The sequence below is a fragment of the Equus przewalskii genome, chromosome 26 (assembly GCF_037783145.1).
Source record: "Equus przewalskii isolate Varuska chromosome 26, EquPr2, whole genome shotgun sequence".
Classification (NCBI taxonomy): Eukaryota; Metazoa; Chordata; class Mammalia; order Perissodactyla; family Equidae; genus Equus; species Equus przewalskii.
In genome coordinates this window covers 38,806,199-38,819,194 of record NC_091856.1, presented here as the reverse complement: position 1 = coordinate 38,819,194, position 12,996 = coordinate 38,806,199, and the positions used below count along the sequence as shown (strand labels likewise).

The following is a 12,996-nucleotide window of genomic DNA, read 5'->3' as shown; positions in this document are numbered from 1 at the left end:
AGACTACACAGCCCTCAGGAGCATGCCCAAGGGGCCGGCCATCTCTCAGCTGAGAGGTGGGCCGAGCCTCTTGGCTCCGGGGCCTGCTGGGCGGGGAGAGCAGGGCTGTGGGAATTCCCGGGCAGTGGCCGCAGGAGGAGGGGGCGGGGCGCTGGCTGCTGGTGGGGTGCGGAGCCCCACCCAGGTCCTCTCAGGAGTGGGCCCTCCACTCGGCTCCCAGCCTGGACAGGCTACTTCCTGCTGCCCTGCTCCCTTGAGAGCAGGGGTTCTCTCTCACGCCCCATCCCTGGGGGCCCCAGGCTCATCCCACCCTCCCCTCTCCCTCAGCCCCCACTCAGTGAGGCTCCGGGTGTTTATGGGTGGCCGACAGGCCTAGTCCATCTGGACTCTCTGGCTCTCAGCCCCGGGAGGGACCGGTGGGCTCCAGGGAGCAGCACGTGCAGGACTCCTCTGCAGCCACCGCCTGGCCTGCCCACGACGTTCCGTGGCCCTGGCTGGGCCTACCCGAGCCTTCTCCACCCCCACACTTGTGCACCAGCCGTCCATGTTCTGTGTGTGTACAGCAGACACCTGCAGGCCCACGTTCGAGGGCAGGGCAGGTGGGGACACACGGTTCAGTATAGACACTGTGACTGCCCCGCTCTGCTCTGGCTCTGCTGGCCCAGATCACTCCCTGGGCGGACGTGGCTGGGATTCCTGGGCCCAGCACGGAGAGCAGGCTGGCTCCAGCTGCCCCCCGCCGAGTCACAGCCTCGCTTGCTCGGAGGAACTGGCAGGTGTCCCAGTGCCTGCTGCTGGCCCTCCTTGCGCCGGCAAAGCCGAGCGCAAGGCTTGGTGCTCCAAGGCCAGGGTGCACCCCAGCAGCCCTTTCCCACCCTCCTCAGGTGTAGGGGCAGCAGGGGCTGCAGAGAGTGGACTGCCAGGTCAGACCTGCCTGGCTGCGGGTCCAGGGGCCCTGCCAGTCTCCAGGACCGCCCAGCCCCGGGGAGGCAGCCTCACGCCCCTGCCTCAGGCGGTCCCCAGCCGTGCCTTGAGTCGGCGGGCGGCAGGCAGGGCAGGCGTTGGCTCCAGGCAGGGCAGGCGTTGGCTCCGAGCAGCGAGCAGCGGGAGCCAGCCGTGGGAACCAGGTCCGCAGGCGGACCCCTGGGACCGCAGAGCCAGGAGCCTTCCCAGCTCCTCCTGCCCCCACTCACCTGGCCCCTCCCACCCAGCAGGCTCTGGGGGCGGAGGCCAGCCCTGCCCTCAGGCTTTCTCTCCTGGCAGCCTCAGATAGGGTGTGCATGGTGGCCGGACCCACAGGACCACACCACCCATCCTCTGTCCAGGCTCCCTCACCACCTCCCACTGGTCTCTGCCCAGACCCACTGGCATCCTAAGGCTGGGGCTGCACGGGCCCCTCGGGGAAGGGGGCATGGCTCAGAAGCCACCTGCGCACACACCCCCTGGGGGGCAGTGTGAGGGCCCTGGTGTGGGGTTCTGGCCAGCCGAGAGCCGTGTAACCCTGAGCGAGTTACCCAGTCTCTCCCGAGGAGTCTCTCTCTTCACTATGGGAAGGCAGAGGCTCTGCCTCTTAGTGTCAGAGAGGCCAGGCCTGCCCCGACAGCCTCCGTCAAAAGGTGGCCACTGCCTGCCCATGGCAAGGGGTCGGGCAAGGGTTGCTGGACCCCAGAGTGGAAAGGAGATGGACAGGGAGGCCCTCAGTGCTGGGCCCTGCTGTGGATAAGAGACACAGGGTAAGGGGGACCAGCAGGCACAGAACCGGATTTTCTGGCTAGGGGGTGGGCAGGGCCTCCCGGGGCCTATCAGGGTGACAGCAAGGCCCGAGAGTGGGCAGCTGCCGTGGGAAAACCGGCACCGGTGGTTCCCGAGGGTGGGGCCAGGTCCTTGCAAAGGGCACGGGGCATTTGTCTGCGTGTGGTGACTCAGCATGAGCTGGCGGCCCCGCCCAGGCGTTCACACCGGGCCCAGGTTCTGGGAAGGCTGGCAGACCCCTCACAGATGACCCCACCCTACCCTGCCACTGTGCCCTCCCTCCCACCCCTGATGGCACTGTCCCCTTGGGGGGCCTGGACAGGGAGAGCATGGGCCTCTGTGGCAGGTGGCCCAGGGCAGCACCCAGAGACTAGACTGCCCACTTGGCCTCAGCTCCTTTCCCAACTGGACCTAGAGTGACCACAGGCCAGATCTGCAGCCAGGCTCTGCCTGCACTCCTGTCCCAGGAAGCCCCTGGACCTGCGACCAGGAGGGCAGGGCCCACCTCCCCGTGCCAGAGGCCAGTCCAGAGTCTGGCTGGGAGAGGTGGTCAGGGAGACAGGAGACCCCCCAGACGGTTGGGGAGGAGGGTCCTGCCAGGGGATCAGCCCAGCCTGGGCCCAACCCATCCAGCACCCCCAGGCCCTGGCTCCCCCGCCAACTGCAATGCTGGAGGCGGAGTGTGAGGCCACCGGTAGTGGTGTCGAAAGCCCTGTGGGAAAAGGGCGGGTGGGGGCAGGGCGGGGCCCCTGAAGTGGGCACGCCCTGTGGCTCCAGGGGCCTGTGGCTGCCGCCTACCTACCTGCCCTGGGAGCTATGTCATCCAGGGTGCTGGCGCTCATCCAGGAGGGACGGAGGGAGTGATCACAGGAGCGCAAGTTGTGGCCCCTCCCCCTGTGGCCTGGGAACCCCCCATGCCCTGCCCTCAGCTTGCCCTCCCCCTGCAGGCTGCTCCCATGTCCAGGAGGGCTGTCTCCACGGGTACCTGTGTGTACCCCGGTCTCAGTGGGCACCCCACCCCTCCTGCCCTCCCACAGGGCCCTCCCCGCCTCGCCCTGGCAATCCTGGGGTCCAGACTCACCTCCCTGCCAGGCAGTGACCTTCATGGGGCAGCCCTGGGGTGGCCGCACTGGGAGGGCAAGATGGGCCTCCCAAACCCCCTCCCCACCCCCAGGGTCTTCATAAGGTCAGTGGGGCTGAGCCGAGCTTTTCCCAGGAGTGCACTGCAAGTCCTAGGCAAGGTCCCAACAAAGAAGCAGAAGTGGCTCACTTCTGACCCCTCGCCCCTGCAGGGGCGGGCACCCCGCACAGTCAAGAAACGTGGACACCAAAATGGCCCCTGCTCGCCCTGCAGTGGCTGCGGGCTCAGGGCAGCTGTAGGGCTACCCACCCTGACCCTCAGATGCTGGGCCCTACATCCCCCACGGTGCTGAGCTGGCCCAGCCGGGAGCCAGGCCTGGCTCTGCCCTCGTGGGCTCCGGGGTTGGGGAGGACAATCAGGTGATGGCAGGGTCCCACAGGGGCTCAGGAGCCAGAAGAGGCCACCCAGGCAGGGCCCACTAGGAGCTAGTGGAGTCAGGGAGGGCTCCCAGGAGGTAGTGCGTCCCGGGATCCTGCAGGGAGAGGAAGGGATGTGCCATTTTTCTCTGTGAAAAACCCTGGGCAGACCCAGAGCTGCAGGACACATGGGGCTGGGGCGGGGTGGATAGAGGGAGCCTCCCTTGGCCTCAGCACCTCCTCCACCCCCAGGCCTGTAACTGTGACCAGTACCTGAAGGTCTCCAAGGACATGATGAAGCAGCTCATGGGGCTCAGCGGCCACCAGGAAAGCCCCAGCAACACAGGCGAGTGCACCCCACAGTGTTAGGCGTGGGCTTGGTGGGGTCTGTGGATGGCAGCCCAGATGCTGGGTGCCCCTGGGCTCACCTGCAGGAATGGCCAGCAGGATGCTAGCCAGGGGGCTGATGGCAAGGTACCAATAGGCAAAAAGTCAGCCCTCACGGCCAGGATGGGACCCCTCAGCCTCTGTCCTCTCTGGGGGTGTGCAGGCCGCCAACCCAGGGAGCCAGGGCACTCAGGCGCTCGGGGCCCCTCTGGGGCGGTGTACAACACCCTGTCTCCAGCGGGCCCTGCTCCACTGCTGCTCACCCTGCCTGCATGTGGAGTGCGCATACACACCAGCGCACACACGCACACATACGTGTATGACCCCACAGAGATACATGCACGCTCATTCATAGGGACACACACAGGAGCACACACGTTCGCTTGTATGCCTGTGCACACAACTTGAACATAGATGAGCCTGGCACATGGGAGGAAGGATGTCCACACCACCCCCCCCCCACCCAGGGCAGGTCCTACCGGGGGACCTAGCCTCAGTTTCCCTTTTGTAGGTGTAGAAAAAGGGTGCAGGGCACCCAGAGCTTTGAGGTCAGCAGTCGGGGCAGTGAATGTGCCAGCTGATCTACCACTGGCCCCCCACCTTCCAGAGAGAGGGGCCCGGCAGAGGGGGCCCTGGAGAGAGCCCAGTGGCTCCTCAGGCTCCGGACCCTCCTCAGTGTGGGGCAGGGATGGGTGCAGAGGAGGGCAGCTGGGTCCCTCTGGTGGGGTTAGCCTGAGGCCTGGCTCCGTCTGCACAGATGGTACCCCTCCAGGACCCTGCTCTTGTCCTTCCTGCCTCCCTCTGAGGTTCAGGGCCACCCACACAGTTGGTGAGCTGTCGTGACAGCCTGTGTCCAGCCCCGGGCAGCTCTCAGCTTTCCACAGCATGGTCTTGACATGCCCGAGGCCCAGGAGGGGAGGAACAGAGCGTGAGCAGTGCCCACTGCAGGGGCTGCCAGGCTCCAGCCCCCTCTGAGCCCCCCACCCCACCCAGAGGCTCACACTTGGCCTGGGGGGTGGGCAGCACCCCTGTGGGCTGTCTCGTGTCTCAGGGGCCACCCAGTAAGGGCTTGGGCCAAGCAGGCTGGGGCAAGGCAGTGAGGCCAGCTGGAGGTCATGGCCTCGCTGGGCTCCAGGGAGGCTGTGGCGCTGGTCAGGTTCTCATCCATTCAGGTTAATCTGGAGCCATCTGTAGAGGAATGTTTGCTGAGCAAATTACGAGGGTCAGCAGGACTGGGGGGACCTCTCCCACCTGCTGGCCAGGGCTCCTCGGCCTTGCTGCCCTCGGCCCCACACTCCTCCCTCAGCCCCCAGCAGCCTGGCCGTCTCCCTGTGCTCAGTGGGGGTGGGGCCGTCTCACAGGGTCAGAAGGAGCCAGCCCCCAGGATCTCTCTAGCACCCCGAGCTCTGGGGGGCCCTGCTGCCAGCTGCCACTAAACTCGCTGCTTGGCAGAGGCTTATCTGCTCAGCGCCATAGCCGGCCGCCCCCACCGCGCCGCTCTCAGGCCCCCGAGTGCCCCAATCGGCCCATCTCTCGCCCAAAACATGTTTCCTAAGGACCTTTGAGCCCCAAGAACCTTCCAAGGTGTGAGTTCCCATAGGAGGGGACTGAGCTGGCACAGAAGCTTCTCCGTCCCCTGCCCTTTGCCCTCTCCACTGGGGATGGGGCAGAGGCTGGGCACTTGGAGGTGCGTGGTAGGCATGGGGGCTGCCAACGGCCCTGGGAGTCCCTGACATCCTTGATTGGCAGGTGACGAGGATGCCCAGAGCAAGGATGCCCAGGAGCCAGGTGAGCACTGGGGCCGCCCCTGAGGACTCACGGTGTCCCGGCACCTGAACTCACCCCAAGACAGTGTTTGGGTGCTGGCCAGTAGAGGGGGCAGCTCGGAGGGAATGGACCCTGTGCCCTGGGTCGGGGGTAGAGGCTGGGGATCAGTGGCCTGTAACCAGGGGCCCGGGTCGGATGAGGCAGAGGGTCTGGTGGGTGGAAGCGCGAAGAGGAGCTGCTGGGGAGAGCAGGTGGGGCGTGTGCCCAAAGGCCACGGCTCAGGGTGGCCGCCTCCACCTGTCCAGGCTCAGCCCCAGCAGAGGCCCCCGGGGGCAGCACCTACGACCCGCCCTGCCGCTGGCTGGAGGCGTCAGATCTGCAGGCCAGTGTGCCGGGCACACTGGGCAACGGCACCCGGCTGCAGCTGGCGGGGGTCCCCGTGGGCGTGCTGCGGCGGCCGGGGCTGCGGCACTTCTACTGCTGCACCGGCTGCGGCAAGGTCTTCTGGGAGGGCTCCCACCTGGGCCGCGTCACTGCGAACTTCCACGAGGTCCTGGAGGGGCCCCCGGCTCCTGCGAGTCCAGCCAGCAGCCCCTCGTGAGGACCCGGCCCCAGCCCCTTGGAGGTGGGCGGGCCAGCCGACAATAAAAGTGCAAAGGCGAGAGCTGGGCTCTTCCTGTGCTCATTCCACGCACCTGAGGCTCTGGGTGCAGGGGCCCAGCCCCCACCACTGCTGGGGAGGATGAAGGTTTCCACGCGGTCAGAACGCTCGGCCCCTGAGCCGAGAACTGCCCGCTGCTCAGGAGTGAGGCAGGCCGGAGGTAGGAAGGGCATGCCCGGTGGAGGAAATGGCCTGAGCAAAGGCCCAAGGGCTGCACCAAAGTGCCTCCCCAGGTCAGCTGGAGCCCCTTGGGGCTGGAGGGGTGGGGTAGGACAGACAGGCCCCCCCCACCTTGCTGTGGCAGTAAATGCCACAAGCCTCCAGGCCAGGCAGGACAGGGTCTTCCCTGCTTCCCCCCAGCAGGTCTCAGGGCCCCAGAAAAGCCGGCCTCTAAACCCTCCGGGGGCCCCCAACTCCAGGGAGCATGGATGGTGGGATCCTGGGGGTCTGGGTCCTTTAGGCCAGGTTGGGGGCTTCCTAGGGACCAGGCTCCAGCCCAGCCAGTCTGGGAGGCAGAGGAGCTGCCCCTAAGGAAGGCCGCAGCCTGGAGGGGAGGCCTGCCTCCCTTGAGTCTGCTGCCCTGGCCCCCTCCCTGGCTGGGGCCTCACCCCTGGGCCTTTCCCTTACCCCCCAGGTTAGACCAGGGTGGCCTCTCATGAGAGAAGGCAGCAACCACAGCCACACGGGAGGGCCCTGCACACACGTGTATTTGCATCTCTGTTCTTACAACTACAGAAAGTAGCTGCTGCTGCTACGCCCACTCTGGGGGAAACTGAGGCTCAGACCCGTTGCTGACACCCGGAGGGCCAAGGGTACCAGTGCCAGGTGTAGCGGGGAGAGGGGTGCCAGAGGAAGGGGCCCCTGCGTAGGGGCTTCTGCAAGCGGCCAGCCTGGTCCCAGACTCTATCTTGCCCTCACCACCTCCTCTGGCTCACCCCCCAGGAATGCGCCCCCCCCCCCCCACATCCCTTTCCTGTCCTTCCTGCCTGGAACGGAAACCAGCTCAGATTTGGCTGGGGAGCACAGGCGGAAGCCTCCAGGCGGCTGGGGCCCGGAGCCAGCACAGGGCTGCCACCTCTGCCCAGGGCAGAGCACACCTGCAGGCCCAGGTGGGATGGCCGTGGGCATCAGGTGGGCACTGGCAATGCCAGGCCAGCCTCTGCCCTGTCCTTGGGTTGTTGATTGCACTGGGGCTGGCCACTGCCTGGGCCCCCCAGGGATGCAACCCCAGTAGGGGTGGGGGCTCATGCCAGGGGGCTGCACAGGCATCCTGCCACGTTCCACATCCTGTCCTTTCCCTTGGAGTGCCCACCGTGTGCCGGGCGCCAGTCCACTCACCCCCCCGCAGCCCCGGGGCCAGCTGGGCCAGGGCGCCACTCCACAGATGGAGACGCTGAGGGCCAGCCCAGGCTGAGCAGGCAACCCTGGCCTTCCTCCTCCTGGAGGTCACTGCTGAGCCCGAGGTTCAGGCAGGGTCAGGCACCAAGGTGAACAGGTGAACTGGACCCTCTGTGGCTGGGGTGCTGCTTCCAGGAGTGCAACCTCCGGCCCCACGTCCTGTCCTGGGGAGGCAGCCCCAACCACACTCCGTCGCCTGTGGAGTTAAGAGGAAGTAACTGGGATGCCAGACCCGCTTCCCAGCCCAGCTACATCCTGGAGACTGCTCTGACCCGAGACCCTGGCCTTGCAGCCAGCCCTGGACAGAGGCCAGAGCCAGCAAGAGGCCGGGGACCATGGGCTCAGGAGACGGGAGACCGTGTGTCCTTCCCATTCCTCCAGGCAGGTCTGGCCCAAGCCCCACTCTGCCCTTCCGCCCTGTGCAACTTCTAGAAAGAGGAGAGGGCAGCTGACAGGGACCTGTTCTCAGCGAGGTCCTCATGGCAGCACCTATGCCATCCAGCCTGCCCTCCTGCCTCCCTACTCGTCTGCTGCCCAGACTAGCCGTGTCTCTCTGGGGAAACCCCCCACCTCTCTGGGCTCACCTGCTCACTGCCAGCCCACCCTGGTGCTGGGGTCCCCCCACCCTAGGCCCCCACCCCAGCTCCTGAGCCATCAGGGGTCAGCCCAAAGTGCCTTCCTCAGCCCCAGGATCCAGCCAGGGGTCAGACACCAGGCGGACAGGGTGGGCTGTGGCCCAGGTGCCAGGCCGTGCCCTGTGCGGCCAACCGGGTGGGCAGGAGCCGCCACAGCGAGTGTCTGCTGCAGTTCCGCCCGCGTCCTTCCTCTGCTCCGGCCGCGCTGGCCCCGGGCAGAGTGTTTGTTATTTGATCTCTATCCTCTCGGCCCTTCTACCAGGTGTCTGGGCTGCTGGGAAGAAACGCTCTCCTCTTTCCCACGCTCCCCGACACATTTTAATGAATTAGCTGGAAGCCCCGCCCCCACTGCCCGCCTGCCCACTCACCCTCCCTCCCCTGTCTAGGCCTTTAAGGTGGCCGCAGGCCTCGGCCTAGGGCTGGCCAGCCACCCCTTCACCGCTGTTCTCCCCCCGCCAGCCCACCCAGACCTTCCCAGCCTGGGTTCCAGAATGTCCCCAAGCTGCCTGCATTGCTCCCTCACTGCTCACTGCTCTGAGACTCCAAAGGAAGGGGATGCCTGGAAGGCGAAGGGGACCCTCTCCAACTCTGGCCTTCACCCCACCATCACCTTCCAGGCGGCACCCTGGGGCCAGCCCCCCCGGGGGGACAGGGTGCAGCTTTGTAGTCAGGGTTGGGTGTGTCCCCCAGATCCCAAGTCTGGGGCTTCTCCTTGAGAGCCAGTGGACTCCTTGCCAGTTTGTGGTCGTGATGACAATGCCAAGGAACCCACAAACACGGGAGAGGGGCTTCTCTAAGCTGTGGGGCGGGGCCTGGCACATAGGGAGCCCCTCGCCACCCCTCCAAGGCATTTGGAGCAAATATCGTCCTTTTGGACGGGCCTTTCAGCAAACGTTTAGGAAATGCTTGCTGGAAGCCGCACGTCCCTCTCCCCATCGTGTCCTCAAATGGGCAGCTCTGGGACATGGGGTGTGGACCAGAGTGACTTGGCCACGGTGGAGGAGCACTAGCCATGGGCGACCCATCGGCTTCCCACGGACAGGGTGGCTGTCACCTGAGCCCCAGAGATAAGCAGCCGGTGGCAGGGGGCTCAGCGCTGGGTGCACAGCAGTGGGAGGTCCAGGCACCCCTGTCTGACCCTCCCTCCAAACAGGGGGTGGAGCAGGCGGTGACCTCAGACTAGGCTTCCGTGGCCACTCCAGCCACACTGTCCCTGCCGCGGCGCCTCAGCCACCGATTTCATGGCCCGTGGTGGCGGCCGTGCTTTCCCACACTGAGCTCACAGGGCCCCTTTGTCCGCCTGCCCTGATGCCTGCCGCGGGTGTCAATGGGACTTTTCTCCCAGGCTCTGCTCCCGGGCCCAGCAGGGTCTCCAGATGCCCTTCTCCAGGCCAGGGGGCCTGAGCCAACCTGGGCTGGGGCCTGTCTGTGAGCCCACCACCTTCTAGGGGTGGCTCTGGGCATGGCTGGGACTTGGCAGAGACAAGAAAAACCCAGATGTGACCAGGAGTTCCCTAACTCTTGCCCACCCAAACGTGTTCTCAGAGCTGCGCCCTCCAGCCCAGCCCCATTCCAGGGAGCAGCGGCCAGCAGGGTGGCATGTGCCCAGGTCACAGCCCTGTGCAGGGACACACGCTTACTCTCTCCAAGGTTCCCTGTCCAGAGGTGAACATGGGCCCGAGTGGACAGGGCCCAGTGTGGCCTTGGGTCAGCCTCCCAGGCCACCCATGCTCTCATCCCTGGTGTTGAGGCGGCAGGGTGTTGGAGGTGGTCAGGGTCCAGCTGTTCACAGTCCAGCAGCGACTGATCCCAGGCCCTCTTACTGGGCCCAGGGACACAGCTCTGCAGGATGAGCAGGATGAGGGAGGGGCTCCCAAGGGCAGCAGCACCCCCAGTCACACCCTTGGCCCACAGAGCACAGGGCTTGGGCTCAGGGCTCCCATCTCTGCTCAGCCCTGGGCTTACCCACATGCACACTGGGGGGCTCTTGGGGACAGCAGGTCTGAGCAGAACAGCTAGACCACCGGCTCAGGAAGACCCCAGGGGAGCAGCGAGGGTCAGGTCTAAGGGCAGCTGGCCAGAGGTGGACAGCCCTGGGGTGGCCGCCCCAGTTTTTCCTGCAGTTTGGCTGCGACCCCTCCCAGAGCACGGAGCAAGGTGGGGGCATACCCACGTGGGTCTCAAGGCGTGGAGGGCGTGGGGCAGACCCCACAGGAACCTGTCCCCCAACAAGGCTTGACAGGGTGCTCTCCCCAGCTGAGGTGCACAGCTGCCTCCCCAGGAATTCCCGCTCCGTTCTGAAGGAATTCAAGTTGCTGCGTGCTGGTCGCCGCCCTGCCTGCTGCTCTGAGAATCATTCCTCCTTAATTTCCAGCCACCACAGTCGGGCTGTAAACTGTAAAATCCTAACGAGGGAATTTGACGGCAGCGTCAATAAAAAATGAACTTACAACTTGGAAATGAGTCATCTCAAGAGTTCCCTTTCGGAGCAATCCTTGGTGACTTTCCTGGGGCTGCTCACCTGGCCAGGCCTTACCTGTCCCCGTTCATGCTGATGGGGGTGGCCCAGGAAAAGGAGGAGGTCCTGCTGCCGACTGCACCCCACTGCGGAGCTTCCGCGGAACCCGCCCCAGCCCCGGACTTCCATCCAGAGACCCCGCGCTTCATCAGGACCCCGCGCTTCATCAGGACTGGACTGAAAGCTCCTCATACCAGGCGGGTTGGGGCGCAAACACGGGGTGACCCGAGAAGCCAGGGGAGCTGCCCTCGCGCGTGACGGCCCCGCGTGGCTTAGGTCACACGCCCGAGCTGCTCGTGGATTTGTCACCCGCGTGGGCCGTGTGTCCTGGGCGGGTCCCCAAGCCGGGCGCGGCCGGCGTGCTGGGGACGCGGAGGGTCCCTGGCCGGCGCTCCGGAAGCACGGAGCGACACCCGGGGTCTCTACCCCGGCCGGGGTCTGAGATGCCCCGAACCCCCACCCAGGGGAGGCCGCCCTCGGGGTCGCACTTGGCCCGGGGTCCCGGCCTGGGTCTGTCCACGAAGGGAGCCTGGAATTACCCCACGTGGCCGCAGGGAGAGTGGGCCGGACGACCGCGGCGGCGCAGCCAGGATCCCCCCACTGCCACCTGGCTCCCCGCCCCGCGCGGCCGCCGACCAGCGCCCCCTGCGGTGGAGTGCGCCGCCGCCCGTCCCGCCCCCGGGCTCGCCCCGCCCCGCCCCGCGCGGGCGCCGCCCAATCGGCGGGCCGCCGGCGCGCGCGTCACGGGCGCCCATTGTCATGCAAATATAAAGGAGGTAAAAGGCGCCCCGGCGCGGCGGGCGGGCGAGCGCAGAGGTGTGTGGGGAGGCGCGCGGGGGCGCGTGGGAGCCGCAGCCGCAGCGAGCAGGACCAGGAGCGCGCGGCGCTGCCGCCCCGGCCCGGCGGGCCCCGCGAGCGCAGCGCCCGCCCCCGTCGCCCGCCCGCCGGGCGCGGCTGGATGCGGCGGGGGCCCCGCGGCGGCGGCCCCCGGCCCCCAGCGCCCGGAGCGCCCAGGGGCGGCGTGCGGGGCCCGGGGGCGCCGCGCCGTCCATGCGCTCAGGCGCGCCCCGAGACCGCCGGGGGCCCGCGCCGCAGCCGCCGCCGCCGCCGCCCGCGCTGAGCCGCGGCCCGCGCCCGGCGGCAGCATGAGCCAGGCCGAGCTGTCCACCTGCTCGGCGCCGCAGACGCAGCGCATCTTCCAGGAGGCCGTGCGCAAGGGCAACACGCAGGAGCTGCAGTCGCTGCTGCAGAACATGACCAACTGCGAGTTCAACGTGAACTCGTTCGGGCCCGAGGGCCAGACGGCGCTGCACCAGTCCGTCATCGACGGCAACCTGGAGCTCGTGAAGCTGCTGGTCAAGTTCGGCGCCGACATCCGCCTGGCCAACCGTGACGGCTGGAGCGCGCTGCACATCGCTGCGTTCGGGGGCCACCAGGACATCGTGCTCTATCTCATCACCAAGGCCAAGTACGCGGGCAGCGGCCGGTGATGCCCGCCAGGACCCGGCCCCGCGCGTGTCGTCTCTGCTGTCCCTTCCCGCCAACTACCTCGGTGTTCGCCCGGGCCACGACGAGTCCGGCGCGCGCGTCCGTGCCCACGGGGGCCGCGCGGCGCCCGCTGCCCGGGGTCGGCGCCCCCCCGCGGCCGCCGGGACCCGCCCGAGAGCTTCCCACGGCCCCGCCCGCCGCCTCGCGGGTGGGGGCGGGGCGCGGGCTGCAGCCCCTTTGAAATTTGAGTCTCGATGCCAGCGAGTTCGGAATCCCGAGACACCGGATCCTCCGCTCAAAATGTTTTCTCCCGAAGGTGGAAGGACCCGCGGCCGGAGCCGCCGCCGCCGAGGAGCCACCGCGGGGCGTGCCTGCGCCGGGACGCGCGCCCGAGGAGGCGCTCCGCTGTTGCTGGGGTTCTAAACTATTTATCACGTGTGTGTATATTTGTGGGTGAAGTTTGTGCGCCTGCTTTTTTTGTTTGGAAAATATTGTGCGTGGTCAATGTGGTTATTGGGGGAGGGAGATGCATTTTTTTTTTCTAGTCTTAAAACTAAAAACTTGAGTCTCTCGTTTCTTGGTTGCACTGAAAATACCGCCCAGCCTGATGGTTTTCCCGTGCTCTTCCCTCTGCCTCCTGTTTCTCTTCCTCAGCCCTGTCCCCCTCGTCTCCGCCTTCCCCTCTCCCCTCCCTCGTCTCTCACATTCACACTCACACACACGCGATTCCGTGTGAGTTTGGGAAGCCCCAGGCCCCCCTCCGCCTTCTCCCGTGAGAGGTCACCATCCCCAGAGCTCCTGGTTTTGCAGAGTTTCCGCGGGAGCCTGGGTGCTCGGGTGTGGTGGGGGCGTGGAGGGGACCAGACTTTTCTAGCGGTTCTCTTATAGTTAAC

The 12,996-nt window shown here is 66.7% G+C and overlaps 2 protein-coding genes across 15 annotated transcripts in view; both read left to right on the top strand.

The window, feature by feature from the left end:
- Positions 1-6,065, top strand: part of EXD3 (exonuclease 3'-5' domain containing 3) — a 95,471-nt gene extending 89,406 nt beyond the window's left edge. For all 14 annotated transcript variants that reach the window (XM_070594735.1, XM_070594728.1, XM_070594725.1 and 11 more), the window contains 3 exons: positions 3,502-3,595; positions 5,386-5,424; positions 5,709-6,065. In XM_070594735.1, the coding sequence (XP_070450836.1) occupies positions 3,502-3,595; positions 5,386-5,424; positions 5,709-6,004 (429 nt within the window). In that variant the 3' untranslated portion in view covers positions 6,005-6,065. The remainder of the gene's footprint in view (positions 1-3,501; positions 3,596-5,385; positions 5,425-5,708) is intronic.
- A 4,878-nt stretch (positions 6,066-10,943) lies between these two features.
- NRARP (NOTCH regulated ankyrin repeat protein) lies at positions 10,944-12,254 on the top strand. Its single transcript, XM_070594738.1, has one exon. The coding sequence runs from the start codon at positions 11,059-11,061 to the stop codon at positions 12,103-12,105; it is 1,047 nt and encodes a 348-aa protein (XP_070450839.1). The 5' UTR covers positions 10,944-11,058; the 3' UTR covers positions 12,106-12,254.
- Positions 12,255-12,996: the final 742 nt, after the last annotated feature.